Genomic DNA, 19,543 nt, shown 5'->3' with positions numbered 1-19,543 from the left:
AATTTGTTTTGCGCTGACTGGTGCTGCCACAATAGCAAACCATGGAGACCATGTTGACCTTCATGTATCGCTCACCTCACCTTCTCCAGCAATGCTGACACGAGACTCATCAGTGAACAGGACGGTAGTGGGCACATGGTCTTGTGCCCACTGCAAATGTTCACGGCGGTGATTTGGTGTCAGTGATGTCTCGTGTTCATGGGTCTTTGGATGATAAACTTGGAATGACTTACTGACAATACCAGCTTTTTTATATCCACAGAATGTTGAAATTGATGCCACGTTGAGAAAGCTTGTCTCTTGGTTTTGGCCCCAATATAAGACACAACAGTACACAATGAGACCATTAGATGGAAAACACAAAACACAATTGTCTTCCTATCTCAAAAGTGTCTGAAGTGAAACACTGCATGTGTGACATCCACTAAGTCTCTCACCTTCTCCCTAACTTATTGTGGGTAGTGTACATTTTAATTATCTCCCCCCAACATGCAACATAGCGGTCAAAATGGCATTTGGAAATAAACGTAGACAAATTTGTATCTGTTTTTATCTGTTTAATGAGCAAGATTTTAAATGAAAGCAACATTTTAGCTTTAATGTTTGACCCCGCGTGGCTCCGTGTTTAGTTTGATGGCGTCAGAAGGTCGCACGCTCACGCCCACGGCTTCCTGTAATCTGATTGGCTGTTGGTCTGTCCGTCATTTTCCCGCGACCCGGTGGCGTTAGCCCGATGGAGCGAAACACACGTTGCAAGAAGGTCATGTCCGAACCATGGCTCTACCCGACAGTTCTGCTGTGTGTTTACGGCCTTTTCTCCAACTTCAGACCTTCCGAACCCTTCCTCACAAGCTTCTTAATGGGACCCGACAAGAACCTGACCGAAACAGAGGTACGGCGCCTCTTTACATCATCTTCTTCTGCGTGATGCAACCGGCAGTTGTGGTTACGAATATCAGCGTCTGGTCATCGCACAGAAAGTGAAAGTGAACTGAAGTCATTGTGAAACACAACGAAATGTGTCCTCTCCGGTTTTGGGATGTAACTGTGAGGGGACGGTGAACCTTTGCGGTTCAGGACTCGAACCGGCAACCTTCCGATTACAGGTCAGTTTTCTTACTGGTTTGGCCGCCCCTGCCATAGGGACCCGTAATGGGAATGTGCCACTGAGGTCCCCTTGATCAAGGTACCGTCCCCACACACTGCTCCCCCATGATTGTTAAAAGCAGAGGACACATTTCGTCACCTTGTGCTGTGCTGCAGTGTATCACACTGACAATAAGTTCACTCTCACTTTCATTCGACTGTTAGTTGTTTGTTATTGCTGTTCAGGAAGTAAAAACTGCACTGGAATAAAAGTTTGGTAGTTTTATATAAAACAGCTCCATTAATGTTTGCAGCGATTAAATCCAGTAGGCTGGAAAACTTTTTTTTTTTTATTATTAAAATTCCACTTTTGCCGTTTGAGAGGATTAAACCAGATTTAGGCCATTTGGACAATTCTGGCCTGTCTTTCCTTTTACATTTACAACATTTTGCAGACGGCCTTATCCAGAGAGACGTACCACGTGCTTTCATGTTACCATCAGTAAAGTAATCAGTTCTGGTTCACTAGGACCCCAACTAGGAATACAATCATCCTAGGAACCCTGTTGTACGTGTCAGAGATATAAAAAGTAAAGAATCTTTACTTTGCTTAAATTCTACTCAAAATATAAATTATAAATCTAAAAATATACTTGAGTAAAAGTAAAAAAATTACTTATAATTTTTACTTTCAGTTACCTAAAAAAGGACTAGTCATGAATCCAATACAGTACTAGTTTTTTTTTTTATTATTCAACTTTTAGGCGGTATAATGTTCAAAACACCCCATAAAATATTTTTAAGCACAATTGGCCACAAAAGTACCAAATTCTGAATTGTATAGTCCAACACAAACATTAAAATAAAAAAGAGAAAATAAAGCCAAAATCAAAGTATCCAGAACTGTTTGACAATTCCTTAAGAAACTTTGCCTTTTGTTCTTTCTATAGCAAACGTAAATCTATTCAGTTATCTTACTGATAAATGAGCCCAGCGACTGCTGATATAAGAAATGAAATAAAGCGTCCTGCCTCGCAGAATACTTCAGTATTAGACTGTAACGCTCTTGTTTAGTTTGAGCAATGTAATGTATGGAATACACAGGCAAAAAGCAAATACAGTGCAACAGCAAAGTATTCAGAGCACATCACTTTTTCCACATTTTTTTTCAAACTGGATTAAATAATTATTTTCCTCACAATTCTACACCCCATAATGACAACGTGAAAAAGGTTTACGTGAGGTTTTGGCAAATGTATTGAAAATAAAAAGACTGCGAAACCACATGTATGTAGGTATTCATAGTCATTGCCATGAAACTCAGAATTTATCTCAGTTGCATCCGGTTTCCCCTGATCATCCTTAAGATGTTTCTGCAGCTAAGTTGGAAAAAAAAACACACCTGTCTATATAAGTTTCCACAGCTGACAGTTCATGTCAGAGCGCAAATCAAGCAGGAAGTCAAAGGAATTGTCTCTAGACCTCTGTGACAGGATTGTCTCCATGCACAAATCTTAGGAAGGTTACAGAAAAAAATTGCACTGTCTTGACTGTCCAAATGAGCACAGTGACCTCTATCATCTGTAAGTGGATGGAGTTCAAAACCACCAGGACTCTACCTAGAGCTGGCCGGCTACCTAAACTGAGTGATCTGGGAAGAAGCACCTTAATCAGGGGTCCTCTGTGGATTGAGGAGAAAATTCTAGAAGGACATCTGTCTCTGCAGCAATCAGGAGTTTACTACTCGTTAGTAAAAGATACATGGCAGCCTGTCTGTGATGTGTCAAAAGCCACCTGAAGGACTCTCAGACCATGAGAAACAAAACTGTGGTCTTTATGAATGCAAGGCATCACGTTTGGAGGAAACCAGGCACCTCTCATCACCAGGCCAATACCATCCCTACAGTGGTAGTATCTTATTATCTTGTATTGTAGTGCTAGTATCTTGCTGTGAGATGTTTTTCAGCTGAAGTAACTGGGGGACTAGTCAGGATAAAGGGAAAGATGACTGCAGCAATGTACAGAGACATCCTGGATGAAAACCTGCTCCAGAGTGCTCTTGAACTCAGATTGGGGCAACGTTTCATCTTTCAGCAGGACAACGACCCTAAGATATCAAAGGAGTGGCTTCAGGACAACTCCTTAATAGTGAACCGGAATTGATCTCTTCATCGATGGTAACTGAAGCACGTTGTAAGTCACTCTGGATAAGGGCGTCTGCCAAATGCCATAAATGTAAATGTAAATGTAAACTCTGTGAATGTCCATGAGTGGCCCAGCCAGAGCCCAGACTTGAATCCGATTGAACATCTCTGGAGATCTTAAAATGGCTGTGCACCAAAAGTTCCCATCCATTCTGTTGGAGCTTGAGGAATGGGTGATAATGGCCAAGTATAGATGTGCCAAGCTTGTGGCTTCATATTCAAAAAGACTTGAGGTTGTAACTGCTGCCAAAGATGCATCAAAAGTATTGAGCTGTCGATACATATATTTGGCCAATAAATTAGCCAAAACCTCAAGTAAACTTGTTGAAAGACTAATGATGTGAGTTTAGAAGGACAGTTTGTTGTCCAATGTTGTGTGCAGTTGCAGAATGAGTTGCAGATATTAGTTCAGTCTTAGTTGGGTTGAGTTCTAGTTGATTGGTCATCCAAGATGAAATGTCAGTTTGACATGTAGAGATCTTGGAGGAAGCATGTACATTTAAGGGAGGAAAAGAGAAGACAAGTTGTGTGTCGTCAGCATAGCAGTGGTAGGATAACTAATGTGGGGAAATGATCTCACCAAGTGATCTTGAGAAAAGGAAAGAGAACTGAGCCCTGATGGACACCAGTAGAGAGTCTGTGAATCCTTTCCAAGTCACTTGGTAAGACCGCTCATCGGGGTAGGAAGCAAACCATGTTGAGCCCTGAATTCCAAGTCTCTTCAGGATAGACAGGAGAGTCTTGTGGTTAATTGTGTCAAATGCTGCTGCATCAAATACTCCATAACTCCCTTGTTTGATGTTCATCTACAGGTGGTAAATGAGATCTATCCCCTCTGGACATATTCCTACCTCGTGCTGCTCTTCCCAGTATTGCTGGCCACGGACTACTTGCGCTACAAGCCAGTGCTCCTTCTGCAGGCCACGAGTTTCATCATAACGTATGCAATGCTGGTGAAGGCACAGGGCGTACTGGCCATGCAGCTCCTGGAGTTCTTCTTTGGTGTCGCCACAGCATCAGACGTCGCATACTACTCCTACATCTACAGCGTGGTGGACCCAGACCACTACCAGAGAGTGACCGGGTTCTGCCGTAGTGCCAATCTGCTTGGGTCGGCGGCTGGGGGCCTCCTGGGACAGGTCCTTGTATCTGCAGCCGAGGTCCGGCTACTGTATCTCTGTGTCATTACACTGGTGTCAGCCTCTCTCGCCTTCCTGGTGCCCTGGGGCCTTCCTATGCCAGCAAAGAGCCTCTTCTTCCACCAGAGAGGTGCAGACCCCCACGAGCAGACCGGCCTGGCTTCAACTCCCCAGCAGAACGGCAAGGAGCTGGTACAGGATATGAGCGATTCTGAATGCAATGTGGCCGTTAAGATTGATGAGGATGCTGTGGTGAGTAAGACATACAAAATAAATAGAAGAACCCTAACTCTAAGCTGCCAGTGTTTATTTAGCAAATCTGACTTCATACTGGCACCCTCAAATGGCAGGGCACCTGAATGAAGTAGAAAGCATCCTTGTTTGCAATCTAATGTAAATGTCAAATGATGCAGCAACACCTACCTCTTGTTCCTCTTGTGTCTGTGTGAAATATATTCTTTGATAAACTATATTGATCACATTGCAATCTAAATTCCAATTATCATTGGATCATTTTTTTTTAATATTCAATCATTTTACAATAATGCTCAACAAAAAAATATATAACTTAAAGACCACAGCAGTGATTTTGATTTTGGTGACGTTTTTTGGTGTGATCATCTACTCATCAGGTCATTGGTCAGTTGATGTTGCAATTCAACAAAAAATGTTTGTGGACAAGTCTGCCACATTATTGTGATCTAGAGCTCTTCTGATTAATCACCATGTTAATTAATAGGCAGTAGATGTGTTGATGTCTTTGTGGCACCCCTGGCATTTTGACTTGGCAACATAACTGAATGCTTTTTCCAAATTGAAATAAAAAATTGCATACACGGATATCATTGGAACAATGACAAAGTATGCAAGCTGTCTCTTCACTCCCAGCGACCCAACCAATCGCCTTCTGCAAATGAAGACTTGAAGACTAAAAGAGACTTCCTGTCTATTAATCAGTCCCGTTGCTGCCACTGATTCTAAAACAGTCTTTTGGTGTTTAAGGTCCGTGATGGTGGCAGCGTTGGTCTAATGATGGTATTAAAGTCCTTGTGGGAGGACTTCCTTCAGTGCTACTCATGTCCAACCCTGCTTGCCTGGTCTGTCTGGTGGGCCCTCTCCACATGTGGCTACTTCCAGGTGGTCAACTACGCCCAGGCTCTGTGGGAGAATATCCTTCCATCCAAGGACTTCCCGATCTACAATGGCTATGTGGAGACTGTCTCAACATTATTGGGTAGGCTATTTTATAGTATTATATTGTTTATATATATTGATGAACATTGATAAACCCAGATTTCTCACTTCAGGGGCCTTAGCTGCAGCCTTGGTCAGCTTTGTCAAGGTTTCCTGGGTGGTGTGGGGAGAACTTGCTCTCTGCAGCTTCTCCATTGTCATTGCGGTGGCCATCTACCTGATGGATACGATTATGAACATATGGGTGTCCTACTGCTCTTACGTGGTCTTCAGAGCAACCTACAACCTGCTGATTACTATTGCAACGTGAGTAAGAGGTGTAGCAAACCGTGTCAGTTCCCGATCGGCAATACAACTGCTCTTTCAATCTAGTTCAAGGTTTGAATCTGCAAAAGATTTTCATTTTTTATTTCAAGTGTTTTATCTTGTCAGGTATCAGATTGCGGCTAACCTCAGCATGAAGCGTTACGCTCTGGTGTTCGGAGTAAATACCTTCATCGCACTCTTGCTTCAGACCCTCCTCACTGTTATTGTGGTGGACACGAGGGGGCTGGGCCTCGACATTTTCCCACAGGTAAAGGATTTCAGATTACTACATCCAGATGATGATATATTGTTGGGTGGTTGACCATCCCATGGTGTCTCCTGCGGACTTCTTTTAGCTGTTTCTTCTTGTGTTACATTATGCACTTTTTTGCTAATATCACAAACCTAGATGATTCAATGTTGTTGTAGTGTTCTCAGTGTTAACTTCGTCTGCTGGGGTGTACCTGAAGTAATGCTGGACATTGTGTTTGATGTTTGTCTGCTCCACAGTTTCTGATCTACGCCAGTTACTTCGCTGTGATTGCCCTGATCTTCCTTCTGGCCGGAATCTACAAGTGGGTAAAAAGGAGGACGGCCAATCCTGAGAGTCAGACCAGTAATTCTTCATGGAGTGAAACTCCCTCCCATTGATTACTACAAGATCAGAGAAGTGCAGTTATTTTGTCGATGCTAGCATATCCAAAGTTATTTTTTCCAGAAAATATTTTGCGTAGATCATAACTGATCATGTCAGATATGGTAGATATTTGTAATAAAGTAGTCTTTCATATTTTATATGACCTATATATATTTTATATGACTATTTTAGTCACACTGAAATTTCTGAAATGCCTTAAGATCAATAATATGTACTTATTTACAATAGCTGTTAATCGTTAAATAGTTGTTATTGTCATTCAAGCACAGTATCATCAAGATTGATAAAACATTGTCTGTTACTGGTGCACCAATGCCACCAATTCCAGTGCCTCAGCATTTTTGCATTCGCATTCACGGATTTGGCAGATGCCCTTGCCAAAAGTGCTTTCAGGTTACCATAAGTTCTGAATCATAACTATAAGTACAATCATTCTATGCACTATGTTGTGGCTTTCTTACATAGGTCAGTCAAATTATGTAATGAATGAAGTATTACGAATGTTGGTCAGGTCAGACATCAGTGAATGCAGGGATTCATCTGAGGCACAGACCTGTATTCGAAGCACGTGTAGATGACTGGTTTATATTTAACAGCTATGAGTGCCTTCATGCTGTTTTTCATCTGTTGCACTGAAACAGCACTTCAACACACTAGGCCAGTGTTATATATATATATGTGTGTGTGTTTGTGTATATATTATTCTCTTCCATTGCACTATATATACAGTGAATATGGAAAGTATTCAGATGGCCTTAAATTTTTTTGTTATATTGCAGCCATTTGCTAAAATCATTTAAGTTTAATAAATCTGCAAAAATGTCAACAATTCTGACTTTTTCTGTCAATATGGTGTGCTGTGTGTACATTTAATGAGAAAAAATGAACTTAAATGATTTTAGCAAAAGGCTGTAAAAATTTAAGGGGGTCAGAATACTTTACCCACTGTATGTTAAAGGTCACGCATACTTGTGTTTGCAGTATATTGAACATTAAGTGACTTATAGATTCAAACGATGCACCAGCAACCCACATTCAGTCAGCGTTGACATTGCTTTAGAATGGTTTCCATTTATAGTTCCTTGTGTGTGGTATAAGTCCAATATTATTCTTATATAATATACAATATATACATATATGGATATATAAGAATATATATGGCCAAGGCCACACATGGCCTTTGCTGAATAGAGCAGCTTATGTTCTAGATAAGGTTTGCCTTAGTGCTGCTAAAGCTTTTGGGTATTTACCTGAAACATTAAATAAAATATTAACATTTTTTATGATTCATCTCAGAACGGCTTGTTTTCTCACAAGCAAACATGGCCTGTTATGGAATATTCTGTTTACCTGCACTGAAGGCATTGCAACTACTGAATGTAAGTCGCTCTGGATAAGGGCGTCTGATAAATGCTGTAAATGTAAATGAAACAGCTTTAAAAGTCTGTTTTTATTGTGGATTTAAAGGATGATTACATCCAGTTCTACACCACTGTCCTGTGTATTTGCCCTATATGATTTATTTATTTTCCACTGAAGTACCAAAATTTCCTCTCCTGTATTATCAAACTTGAAAATTGAATTCTTGTGTGTAAAGTAGACACATTTTGATATTGATTCTGTCTGTATGAATGTATAATAAACAATGTCCGATTATAATGTGAAACACGTGTATTTCAGTAATACTCCTGAATTCCAGGAGTTTGTTTCTGAGCAGATTCAAAGAACCAGTTACAACCATCACACTCCCCATGAGTATATATACTGCTATATGAAATTTAACCAACAGGGGGCAGCACAACGTTTTTTCAAAGTTGCTCCTCAAAATAATTTGTTAAAAATCCCTGTCTGAATAAAGACAGAAGTTAAACAATATACAGAAAAAAAATATATATATAGTACGATAATAAACATTGACCCCACAGATTCCCACAGGGTCATTTACATTCAAAAGGACATTATTAAACAATATAGATATTTTTTCTATCCTATTGAAATCTTTTCTATCCTATTGACATTTAATGAAATAATACAACTTTTTAATTTCATAATTTTAAACACATTTATATCAGTTCTCTTGAATCAGGCCTCCTTCCCTTAGTAACCATGGTAGCCACGGCGGTAGCCGTCTTGATAATCGTCATGCCGGCCGTACTCATCGTCTGGACAGCGCATGCCCAGGGAGTTCTGAATGGCCATTTCCTGTCTCCGGAGCTGCATGGAGTCCACAAGGTCATAGATGGTGGACATGGACCACATGGGGGATGGATACCAGGACTTCACGTTGCCGTCCTTCCCCACTAGGAGCATAGAGAAGTATTCTGGAGTGATCTGGAAGTAGTTCCTGATGTCTTTCACCAGCGAGGATGAAAGATGTTCTCGTTCAACTGTGGAACTACCTATATGGAACCAAGAACACAAGCATTTAATGTTCCTTCCTAATTATCTTTTCTTCACTCTGTTTAATTAGCAATGTCCCACACAGGATTATTGGTTATTATTGTAGCTTTTTTTTTATTAAGGGGACATGGCACTATTTTCTACTAACAATTTAAGCATTTTAAACAAGCTTTAAAACAGCACAAAGTCATTTAACAAGGCAAATGAAGTCATGACGCAGCGGGCAAGTTGGAATAAAGATTAAACAACACTAACATTTAAAAAAAACAAATGTCTGCTGTGTACAGAAGACCACATGTGTACACAGCAGACATAAATACCTCATCATTGCTTGTCCTGCCTTGGCAAAAGATGCTTTTTCTTGTTTCATTTAACTGGTATGAGTGTTCATAAACACGAGCATAACCTCTAATTATTTACATACTACGTCCTGCCGGGAAAACCGAGCGCACTAAGGATACGGCTTCGGAGGGCATGACCTTTCAACTACAGCCACGCTGCATGAAATAGGGGAGATGAGCCTCACCATTGATGGGGTAGAGTTCGAGAGCCCCACCCATATCCTCCAGCTCCTTCCCCGCCAGCTTCAGCACACACATGTGACGTAAGCCTGGGGAGAGAGGCAGGTACGCGCGAGTCAGTGTAAGAAGCCCTCCACAGACACCTCCACAGACTTCCAGAGTGGACGTGGAATCTCACCAGCCTTCAAAATACCTTTTTTTTAATGACGTGATTGTCTTTTTGATCCTGCTTTTGGAGAATTAAGAACATTTTCCAAGCTTTACGCTACATTGCTTGACATTATCTCAGTCAAAGCCTGTCATCTTTATTTTGTTACTGCCACAGTTACACATTTGCTGGGATAATTAGAAGATTCTGAACTTCCTTTCGTGCAACGAGGCAATCTGTTTTCTATCAGGAGAAAACCCGACAGCAACAAGCCAACGTATTTTTTCTATTAGCACATCAAAAAAAAAAAAAAAAAAATGGAACATTCTGGTGAATCCCAGGAGGGCTTTTGGCCATTCAGAATGGAAAATGTCTACATGCAACTTATAGTAATAAACAGCAAACTAACAAAAACGTGAGATCCTCTACAAGGATCCATTCAAACTTGAGTGACTAATTGCCACCAATTGAGTATAACTTGTGTGATTGACAGTTAACAGTTGAAAGGCCATAAGAGGTCAGGAGAGGAATTTGGCTGCAAATGTTCCCGGCGAATGGAACGTGCAGGGTAGAAAATCCTTGTCCATAGCGTAGGCACACATTCCGAACATCTCCGTGAATAGGTGTGAGATTCGCTGGACAAACACTTAAGGAGCTGCAGTGCAGCCCTGGATGACAAACTGCAGCTGTTTTTTGGAGGCAGTGACAATAAGTAAAATGGTCTCATGCTGAGGAACTCACCCAAATTGCAGGCCTGACTGTTTAGGGTGTAGAGCTGCTGCTGATAGGCCCATTCCTCATCATCTGGAGTGGAAATCACAAACAGCCTGCGTCTCCAGCGGAACCTTGAGACCACACAGAACACAAGGAGCCATAGTGGCTACAAATTTTGTACAGGCACGAACTATTAATTGAGACAAAGCAAATGAGCCTACAGGGTAATTCTTACATTTCTTATGTATGAGTGATGTTGGATACACCATTTATGATCAATAGCCTTGAAAAGCTGATGCTTATATGACATACAGTACAGGCCAAAAGTTTGGACACACCTGTGTTTTCTATATTTTCATGACCATTTACGTTGGAAGATTCTCACTGAAGGCATCAAAACTACGAATGAACACATGTGGAGTTATGTACTTAACAAAAAAAGGTGAAATAAGTGAAAACATGTTTTACATTCTAGTTTCTTTGCTCTGATTACTGCTTTGCACACTCTTGGCATTCTCTCGATGAGCTTCAAGAGGTCGTCACCTGAAATGTTTCTCCAACAGTCTTGAAGGAGTTCCCAGAGGTGTTTAGCACTTGTTGGGGTCCAGCTCACCCCAAACCATCTGGATTGGGTTCAGGTCCGGTGACTGTGGAGGTCAGGTCTCTACTTTTTGTTAAGTACATAACTCCACATGTTCATTCATAGTTTTGATGCCTTCATTGAGAATCTACCATGTAAATGTCATGAAAATAAAGAAAACACATTGAATGAGAAGGTGTGTCCAAACTTTTGGCCTGTACTGTATGTAGAAATGATAAGGGTATGGAATAAAAACATGTAGCTAATGCAAAGAACCTCGAAAGAAAATTCTCTAATGTTCTCAATTTGTCTTCTTTCTTGCACATCACCCCCAGTTTCTTCTGCTGTTCCATCTCTTTAATGCGTGAAGTGAATGTGTCTATGTAGTCAAACACGGCCTTCATGGCGATGGGCACTTCGTACTGTTGCTATGAGGACAAAACAAACAGCATGCAAGCATTAGTCATGCCTGTTTAGGTCAATTTAAACAGGCCAGCGCATAAATATAATGTAAAACAAGGCATGGCAAAGCTGCAGAGGAATCATTTGCAATAATAATATTGTTCAAGTTAGAATGTGATTAATTACAATGGATGTAATTAATTTGATGGCGACATATTTCAAATGACTGGCTTTAAAAAATTCAACATGCATGGGCCCTACCTTGACCTTGAGGTCAAAGTCTGTCAGAACCATGTAAAAGTCATCGTATGTCATTCCCAGCTCCTTGCGGAATGCCATGATGAGGTTGTGATTGACAAGGTCATCGTCTTGCAAGCCTCTCATTGGCTTGTCATGTTCTGCGATGGAACATAGTACAATGAAAAATACAGCTAATCATGTATAACATACAGCATGTATAACATTTATTACATTTCTGAGTTCTGAAAATACAGATATTTACCCCCCAGAAGACCAGCACATTAGGATGCTATGGTCCCCCACGTTACCCAGTTTTCTAGATCATAAAAATTCATTTTTGAGGCGCCATAAGACAAATATGGCTACAAAAAATAAAAGAGATTCCAAACAGAAAGGACTGCTTGCTTGATACGAATGTCCTGGAAAGGAGGCAGTAATTATTTCTGCCATCCAGAAGATTTAGTAATGTGCACGGTCCCATCTCCTCTTTCGCTTCTCTCTGTTTTCTCTGCTTGTCATACGTTATAGTCCCCTCAGGACCATCCCTAATACCAAACCAAACATGCAGATAGATTATAAGTCTTTTTTTCAAGAATTCTGATTGGCAAAAACAGTGAATACAACTCTTTCTAACGCTCCCCGTGCACAACATCTTACTTAGAGCCTCCAAAATATCCCCCTCAGCATTTAAAAATGCAATCTGCTCTTCAGCGTACATCACACCCATCTGGCCACTAACCCATCTGATAGTGGTCAATTTTCATGGTTCCATTGGTCAAAGGACCGAAGACGGTGATGACGGAGATCTTCCTGAGGGCCATGTCACAGATTTGCTCCAGGTATTCGTCTCGCTGCTGTTGGTACATGCGGTTGTCCACTGCCGGGGCTGTTATGACCTGGGGTGAAATTCCTCAAAATCAGTTCCTCAGCCAACAACTTGAACTTTTCTTCTGCACTCAGAGCAGTATTCCTCTGTCAAAGCGATATTGTGCATATAAATCAGTGAATACTTACTATCAACCTTCTCCGTTTTTCAAAATAGCCAAGGAAGGTGTCGAGTGATCGCTTGACATCAGATTGCCTGGAAGATGGTTTCTCGTGACTCTGAGCCTTTTTTCCAGGGCTTTTGCTCCGACTGTTGTCTTCACTGTCTTTCGAAGCCTTGCCCTTCTTCTCGACTTTAATCATTTTCTGGGATTTGTCAGGTTTCTCTGTCTTCTTCCTCTTTGTAGGCTTTTCATGTGTGGCCTTCCATTTTTTGGTTGTGGCATCCTCTGCCTCAGGAACGCTGGCTGTGGGTCTGTCATCTTCATGGAGATGCTTCCTTTTCGGTTCTTTCCCGCCTCTGTTGGTTGGAGTTGGCTTGTCCTTCGGTGGACTGGGCTGAGGTTTTGTCCCCAGGGTGTGGCCACGTTCTTTAAGGACAGAGAGTTTGTTTTTGAGCCGGACAGGCGAAGGAGTTGGACCTCGAGAAGTTTGGGCAATGGTGGAGAACATGGCTGTGGTAATGGAAGTAGGAGTAGAAGTGGTTGTAGTTGTAGTCGTGGTGGTCGGCTTTGCTGTAGTTGTTGTTGGCCTTGTTGTTGTGGTTGGTTTTGTGGTTGTGGTGGCGGGGGTGGTCGTAGTTGGTCTTGTTGTGGTAGTAGCTGCTGTGACCTTGGTGACCTCAGTGGGTTGGGGGGCGGGTTTTACGACCTCTTTCCTCACAGGCCTTCCCTCTGCGTTGGTGTCAAATTGTGGCTTTGAGCCACTTGACACCAAACCATCAGATTCCACCACCTGTCCCTCTACGCCAGCTTCCTTACACTTTTTCACAAAGCTCTTCTGCCTGGCCTTTTCCACTCTGCGCATAGGGGTTTGGTCCACTGCCTCGTACACAGCCTCCAACCTTACTGGGTAAGGATATCGTTCCTCCACTTGAAGGGTCTTTCTCAAGAGAACCATTCCAAATTTGCCCTCCTCCAGCTTGAGATGGCTCATTATCTTAGGAATGAGTGTCACATCCAGAGGCTCCTCGACGATGGAGCCCTGGTTGGTGATGCGCCTCACCTTGCCGCCCATCTCCCCTTGTTGGTGGAACATCACAACCTGGTGCATGTGCCTGTCCGCCATGTCACAGTAGACGTCTGGCTTCATCAGAGTCATCATCAGGCGGTAGTAGCCGTCCGACTCGTGCGGAGCCGTGATGACCAGAACCCGGTTTCTCCCCGCGAAGCTGGTCAGGACGCTGCTGGAGCTGGTGGTATTGAGAGGGCGGGCCAGGGTGGGCTGGGGCCCTGGCTGTGGCTCGTTGCTCTCTGGGGACGTCCTGCCGGTGTGAGCCGGCTTTCTGGCCTGCGCTGGCCTCCTGCTTCCCTGCAGCCTTCTGGTCAAAGCGGCCCTTGATACTTGGGGGCTCTGATCTCCATGTGTCAGCCTGAATCCCCCACTGTTCACTGAAGAGGAAAGTGCCGCGGCTCGGCCCGCAGTCTGTGCACTGTTCTCAACGTCCCGACGGCTCGAGTCCGTCCCGACCGCGTCCGAGCGCTCGCCGCTGCGTTTTCTAGCGGTCTGGACGCGCATTTCGTTGAAATTGGCAACTCCCTGGCCCACAGTTCCTGATGCAGCCAGCATCAGCATAGTCCCACAAAACATCAGTGAGACTTTCATTGCTGCAGAATGAAATAAAATGCCAAAGAAACGTGAACACATTCAGTTTTTTTTCAATCCAACTACACTTTCATATACGAATGCACAAAAAAAGCATGTCTACGTATAAGAATATATACTGCATATAGGTAATAATCCATCAGTCCTTAATCGATTAGTCAGATGGTCTTTGTTCAGCTCAAAAGTGACTCCTTATCTCCTTATGAGTGTAAATGACAGATTCCAGCGGGAAAATGCAAAAAGAACCATGTGTTCCATCCACCTTCCGCCACTCCGGTCGCGGGGAAAGTTACATCCGAGGCAGCGGTCTGCTCTTCCGACGGTCCCGGCTCCGAGAGACGCTGCGCGACCGTGCGGGAAGAACCATCGGCCGCCCTCCGAGCTCCAACGTCCGGGGGTCCGAGACCGCCTACTGCAGCGGGGGTTTACGGAAGTTCTAAAGCCGACACCGGGGTCGGGTTCAGACGGAAAAAATGCCGCACGTCGCCTGCGACGGGATGCTGAACGCAAATATGATACGCAAATCAGACAGAATTCACACGAATCAGCTGCTACTGGTAGTTCTGCAGAGAATGTGATGAATGGAACGGGAGCGCCACCTGCCGGCAGATCATCAACAAATGGCATCAATAGAGATGGAACTATATAATAAATCTTTTTTATAGTTCTATAACTCAGTTTTATTGAAATAGACAAAATATCATACACAGATTTCCAGTTCTTACCACCAATAACAATATATTTCATATTTTTATAACCAAAAGCTACAATAAATAAATAAATAAATTGCAATAATAGTTCCAACCTCATACAAGAAATATCACTGCCTGTTACACACACAAAAATTGGATCAAAAGAGCCTGCAAACAGAATCCACTTGGCTCATTATTTCCAAAATCAAAAGATCATTCTCTCATTACAGAGATTTCGTAAATGATACTCAATCTTGCCACTTCCTTGTTATAGCTTTTTTACTTGCAGTCGAAATGATCCTTCACATTAATTACATTATTGGGTAGATTCCCCATGTATAGGACATCAAGGGTGTAGGGGATCGAGCAGACCAGTGCTCCCTCCAAAGATTTATGTATTTCCTGCCAGAAATCGCAAAGTACTTGACAATCCCCAAAAACGTGGTAATGGATATATATATATATTTATGACTGTGCCACAAGAGGTCAAAATGTTTACACATTACTTACCTGTCATACGTACCTGAACACTACCCTCACCACTGCTACCACGGCCCATGTAATCTTAATAAGCGTGGTTTCTGCTGCCGGGTATACGTGCAGGCGCACCCGGCGTAAGCCTCTTACTTTAATGCACTTGTTGCTGACCGAGCATAGAGAGACGCGCCGAGATGGATGGACACACTTTTCGGATTTTAATCAGCCGTCAGAGACTCCAAAGGCTGCCATCATGACCCCGATATGGGTGCAAAGCCTTGATGACATGATGCGGTAAAACTTGTTTGGGTTTTTTTCCTCATCTCCTGTTTGGGACAGCATGTCAGGGGACATAGTGGCTGTCTGGGAGGTGGCGCTGAGTGATGGAGTTTACCGGATTGAGTTCGAGCACGGCACCACAACAGGCAAGCGGGTTATTTACATTAATGGAAAGGTAGGCCATCGATCAAATCAGCGGCATTAGAGATATTACCATCATGTTACAGTTATTTATTATCAAAGCTTCTGCTGAGTGTGTTATGTGGTCATTTGTAGTATTACTCTTGTGTTACTGCTTGGTACAGGAAGTGTTTCGGAAGGACTGGATGTTCAAACTTGTTGGAAAAGAGCCTTTCAGCGTTGGCAGCACTGAAGTGAAAGCAGCCATAAGCATTGAAGCTGTCACCGGCTTATCTTACGAATACACTTTGGAGGTCAATGGCAAGAGTCTCCAGACATTCAGGGACAACAGGTCCAGAACGACCAAGACATGGTTGATGAAGCTCGATGGTGTTGACACCAGAGTGGTACTAGGTAAGTGGCACTCACACTCCACACAGAAGACATTATTTATGGCACACGCCTCAGGAACCGCATAAACGTCTGTAGGGGCCGTAATTTACCGACAACACGCACAGTGGGGTCAGAATTGGACGCTGCGTGCTTCTCTTTTTCCTTAAGATCCTTAATCTTCTCAGTTGAGTCTTACCGCGGAGGCTATATTTAGACATGCAAACAATCTGGCCGTAGTGGTAACAATGGTCTTGGCCTACTTGACTCAGGTTCTGCTCTTGTGTGTTCCACAAATAATACGGCTGTAGTAAAGCAGCAGGATATATTAAGACGCTGTAAAAATGAGGCCGTTTTTGCTGTGCTGTGGTACTGCCTGGAATTGCTGTTCAGAGTTATTCACTAAGCCATTGTTTTGGTTCACAGAGAAAGACACCATGGACGTATGGTGCAATGGTCAAAAAATGGAAACTATGGTAAGCTCTCAATAGCAAACATCTGGACCAGTTTCCGATTTAAGTTTAAAGTTGAGCTTTATTGTCAGTCCAGCTATATACATGTTAGACAGTACAATGTTTCTCCAGAACCTGGTGCTGCATGTAACATCTAAACAACGTCATGTACTGACATAAGACAAACTGGGCTCCATGAAGTGCAAACAGGAGACACAGGCAGTGGAAGAATAACATTGAACAAAAAACACTGAGACAGACAGTGCTAAACTAGTGAAATGAATAATAAAAGTAAAAATAGTGCAAAATGGAACGGTGCAATAATAGATAATATTACTTAATATAACAGAGTGCATGTGTGTGTCAGTCCAAAGAGGAAAGTCCCAGAGAGTTCAGTTGTCTGATGGCCCGTGGAAAGAAGCTATTGCACAGTCTGGAAGCGACGGCCCGAATGCAACAATTCAGAGCTGACTATATTATTTGCGTGTCGTCCTCTGCAGGGAGAGTTTGCTGACGATGGCACAGAGACCCACTTTACAGTTGGGGACCACGACTGCTGCATAAAAGCCATTAGCAGTGGGAAGAAGAGGAAGGGCATTGTTCACGTTTTACTAGTGGATGGAACCAGAGCGTCAGCCCAGGCCGAATGAGGAATGAGTGTCTGGCAACTGTGAACTCTGAGGATGAAATGCCATACGGAACTTTTCTCTGACGAGTCACTGACAGCCGGTAATTCTCAGTTGTGTGGATAAGTGGGGACGTGTCCTTAGTATTGGAATGCTGTGTACGGTTTGACCTACAGACTAGTAAAATATCTTGACAATGAATGTTATGTTCATGCACATTAAAATGTTTTGATATTTGGATTTTTTTCCCTTTTTTAATTAATTATCTCTATTTCAGAATTTTGTGGGCGTGATATTTTTATCGCCTATCTCGCTGCGCCCAGAGGTGCGTTTTGGCCTTATCTTAACACGGTAACACGCACGCTTCAACCGCCGTATCCCTCCTACTACGTGCGCCCCTAAAAATCTGAACCGAAGGCGTGTCCGGCATGGCCAGCGTTTACCGTAAAGGGTGCAATAGAAGCGGCCACGCGTTTTCCTGGAGGAAATGTCCAAGGAGCGAGCAGGCGCACTGATGTTTCCGAGGATACGGTGTCAGACGGGACGGCTCGGGCTTGTTGTTAAGATGATGATAATAATTTAAGAAATTATAAGCGCAGTAAAGGGCCGCGATTCTTCCCCCCTCGCTTCGCCTCTCCGTGGATCGTATGCGGACTGCGGGAAGTAGTTTTCGGGGGAAAGCGAAGACGAACCGAACAACGAGAAAGCTCCGGATTCGTGTGAGGATTCATAACCAGCTAACCCGCTAGCCGAGCGGACCGTTCCTCCATTCCTGCCCGTTCGCGTCCAGTTCGCCGGCGGCGGCTACCGAGCTCGGCTCGGCGCGATGAGAAGGGGCCGGACCGGCTCGTTTGGACTTTTGCCTCTCTGAGGGCTAGCCGTCGGAGGGCCTTCTCCACCTCCTGGGTCCGGCTGTATTAGCTTCCTAGCTCCCAGCTATGAGACAATACTCCCGGCACGAAGCCGCTCGTGTTCGGGGACTGCCGGGACCTCGGTAATTTGCTCGCTCCCGCACTCCGGAGGCGGAGGGCGGGCATGGGGCAGCGTTGCCGGGCTGACTGCGCACAGCTGCCGCTCCAGCCGGCCTCTCGCGGGGTCTTTTCGCTCGGACGCAGAGCCACGGACTCGGTTCGCCCGGTGATCGCGTGTTAAAGTTGGCGTGGGATTTTCGTGCCAGCAACACGCGGGCTTTTTATACAAGAACAAGAACTGATTAACAGCCGATCGGGAATAAAAGATGAATTATCAGCAGCAGCTCGCCAACTCCGCCGCGATCCGGGCGGAGATCCAGCGGTTCGAGTCGGTCCACCCCAACATCTACAGCATCTACGAGCTGCTGGAGCGGGTGGAGGAGCCACTGCTCCAGAACCAGATCCGGGAGCACGTCATCGCCATCGAAGGTAAGAGCGTGAGGGTGACCTGCGTTTGGACCCCTTCTGATGCATAGCAATTACCCGTCATGCATTTCAGGGGGCATTTTGAGTGGAGTCACAGGAGTCTGGGAGTGTTTGATCAGCAGGGGTAGGGTGGCGCAACCTTGCTGTTGACCTTTACCATTAAGATGGGCGATGGTCGCATCTGTCAGGTCCTCCCAGCAGTACAGGATTAGACACGGAACGACTTCCGATTCCAGACCTGCTCAGAAAGGCTCACCCACGCCGCATTCCTTTTCCCTGCCGGAGGTACGGCTGTGACAGATGCTCCAGCAGTTTGTCATATTAGCAGCATTCCAGCCCCCCATGCCATCCGCGAGGCCTTGAAATATGGAAATAAAATCATTTCCTAACGAGGCGGCAGGCACCCGCCTCCTTATCTCCATGTTGTAGAAGTGCCTCCTTTGGGAATGCCGGATCAGCGCGCTGTCACCGGGGAAGCATAAGCGTCACCCGGCAGGCCCCCGCGGGTGCTGTCACGTATGGAGATAGTTTACTTTCAAAATTCCCGAATAAATATAACTCCGTTCACAAATAAAGGTCCCATTTAAATCTGGTCACCCTGCACATACGGACGCGAGTACAAGCGATATATAAATTGTTCTGCTGATGGACTCTCATAGCGGTCAGCTGCACTTTGAACGTCCCTTTTCATTTGGGTCGTAAGGAGTCTGTTCAGATTCAGAGAATTCCACACCGTATTCCCTGTGTTGACCGACGGACGCAACTTGACATGAGCGAGCGGGGAGACTTTCATTTAAATTCAGCAGAAACTCCGTCACTACGGCAACAAAGCACCGCAGGATTTACGTTATATTCATTAACTTTAGTAC

General features: G+C 43.9%; 4 protein-coding genes across 9 annotated transcripts in view; 3 read left to right on the top strand and 1 right to left on the bottom strand.

Moving 5' to 3' along the window:
* The first annotated feature begins 725 nt into the window (after positions 1-725).
* slc19a2 (solute carrier family 19 member 2) lies at positions 726-8,253 on the top strand. Its single transcript, XM_028954720.1, has 6 exons — positions 726-892; positions 4,103-4,681; positions 5,432-5,663; positions 5,737-5,929; positions 6,056-6,197; positions 6,440-8,253. Exons 1-6 carry the CDS (start codon positions 734-736, stop codon positions 6,578-6,580), a joined length of 1,446 nt encoding a protein of 481 aa, XP_028810553.1. The 5' UTR covers positions 726-733; the 3' UTR covers positions 6,581-8,253.
* Positions 8,254-8,462: 209 nt separating this feature from the next.
* ccdc80l1 (coiled-coil domain containing 80 like 1) lies at positions 8,463-15,547 on the bottom strand. 3 transcript variants are annotated; one of them, XM_028954718.1, is made up of 8 exons: positions 15,444-15,547; positions 12,607-14,840; positions 12,332-12,488; positions 11,614-11,750; positions 11,227-11,378; positions 10,398-10,501; positions 9,514-9,597; positions 8,463-8,986 (listed from the first exon to the last, which is right to left on the bottom strand). In XM_028954718.1, exons 2-8 carry the CDS (start codon positions 14,281-14,283, stop codon positions 8,685-8,687), a joined length of 2,613 nt encoding a protein of 870 aa, XP_028810551.1. In that variant the 5' UTR covers positions 14,284-14,840; positions 15,444-15,547; the 3' UTR covers positions 8,463-8,684. The 3 variants fall into 3 exon arrangements, with proteins under 3 accessions (XP_028810551.1, XP_028810552.1, XP_028810550.1); XM_028954719.1 differs by having other exon boundaries at positions 15,457-15,488; XM_028954717.1 differs by having other exon boundaries at positions 12,607-15,509.
* A 28-nt stretch (positions 15,548-15,575) lies between these two features.
* Positions 15,576-17,517, top strand: faimb (Fas apoptotic inhibitory molecule b). Of its 2 annotated transcripts, none has more exons than XM_028954723.1 (4): positions 15,576-15,835; positions 15,995-16,223; positions 16,626-16,675; positions 17,152-17,517. In XM_028954723.1, exons 1-4 carry the CDS (start codon positions 15,794-15,796, stop codon positions 17,299-17,301), a joined length of 471 nt encoding a protein of 156 aa, XP_028810556.1. In that variant the 5' UTR covers positions 15,576-15,793; the 3' UTR covers positions 17,302-17,517. The 2 variants fall into 2 exon arrangements, with proteins under 2 accessions (XP_028810556.1, XP_028810555.1); XM_028954722.1 differs by having other exon boundaries at positions 15,576-15,864.
* Positions 17,518-17,662: 145 nt separating this feature from the next.
* Positions 17,663-19,543, top strand: part of agap1 (ArfGAP with GTPase domain, ankyrin repeat and PH domain 1) — a 118,073-nt gene continuing 116,192 nt past the window's right edge. For 2 of the 3 annotated variants that reach the window (XM_028954713.1, XM_028954712.1), the window contains exon 1: positions 17,663-18,677. In XM_028954713.1, the coding sequence (XP_028810546.1) occupies positions 18,515-18,677 (163 nt within the window). In that variant the 5' untranslated portion in view covers positions 17,663-18,514. The remainder of the gene's footprint in view (positions 18,678-19,543) is intronic. The other variant, XM_028954714.1, reaches the window with a different exon arrangement.

This window comes from Denticeps clupeoides, chromosome 15 (assembly GCF_900700375.1).
Source record: "Denticeps clupeoides chromosome 15, fDenClu1.1, whole genome shotgun sequence".
NCBI classification, from domain to species: domain Eukaryota; kingdom Metazoa; phylum Chordata; class Actinopteri; order Clupeiformes; family Denticipitidae; genus Denticeps; species Denticeps clupeoides.
The sequence above is the reverse complement of the archived record's forward strand: the minus strand, read 5'-3'. Positions and strand labels throughout refer to the sequence as shown.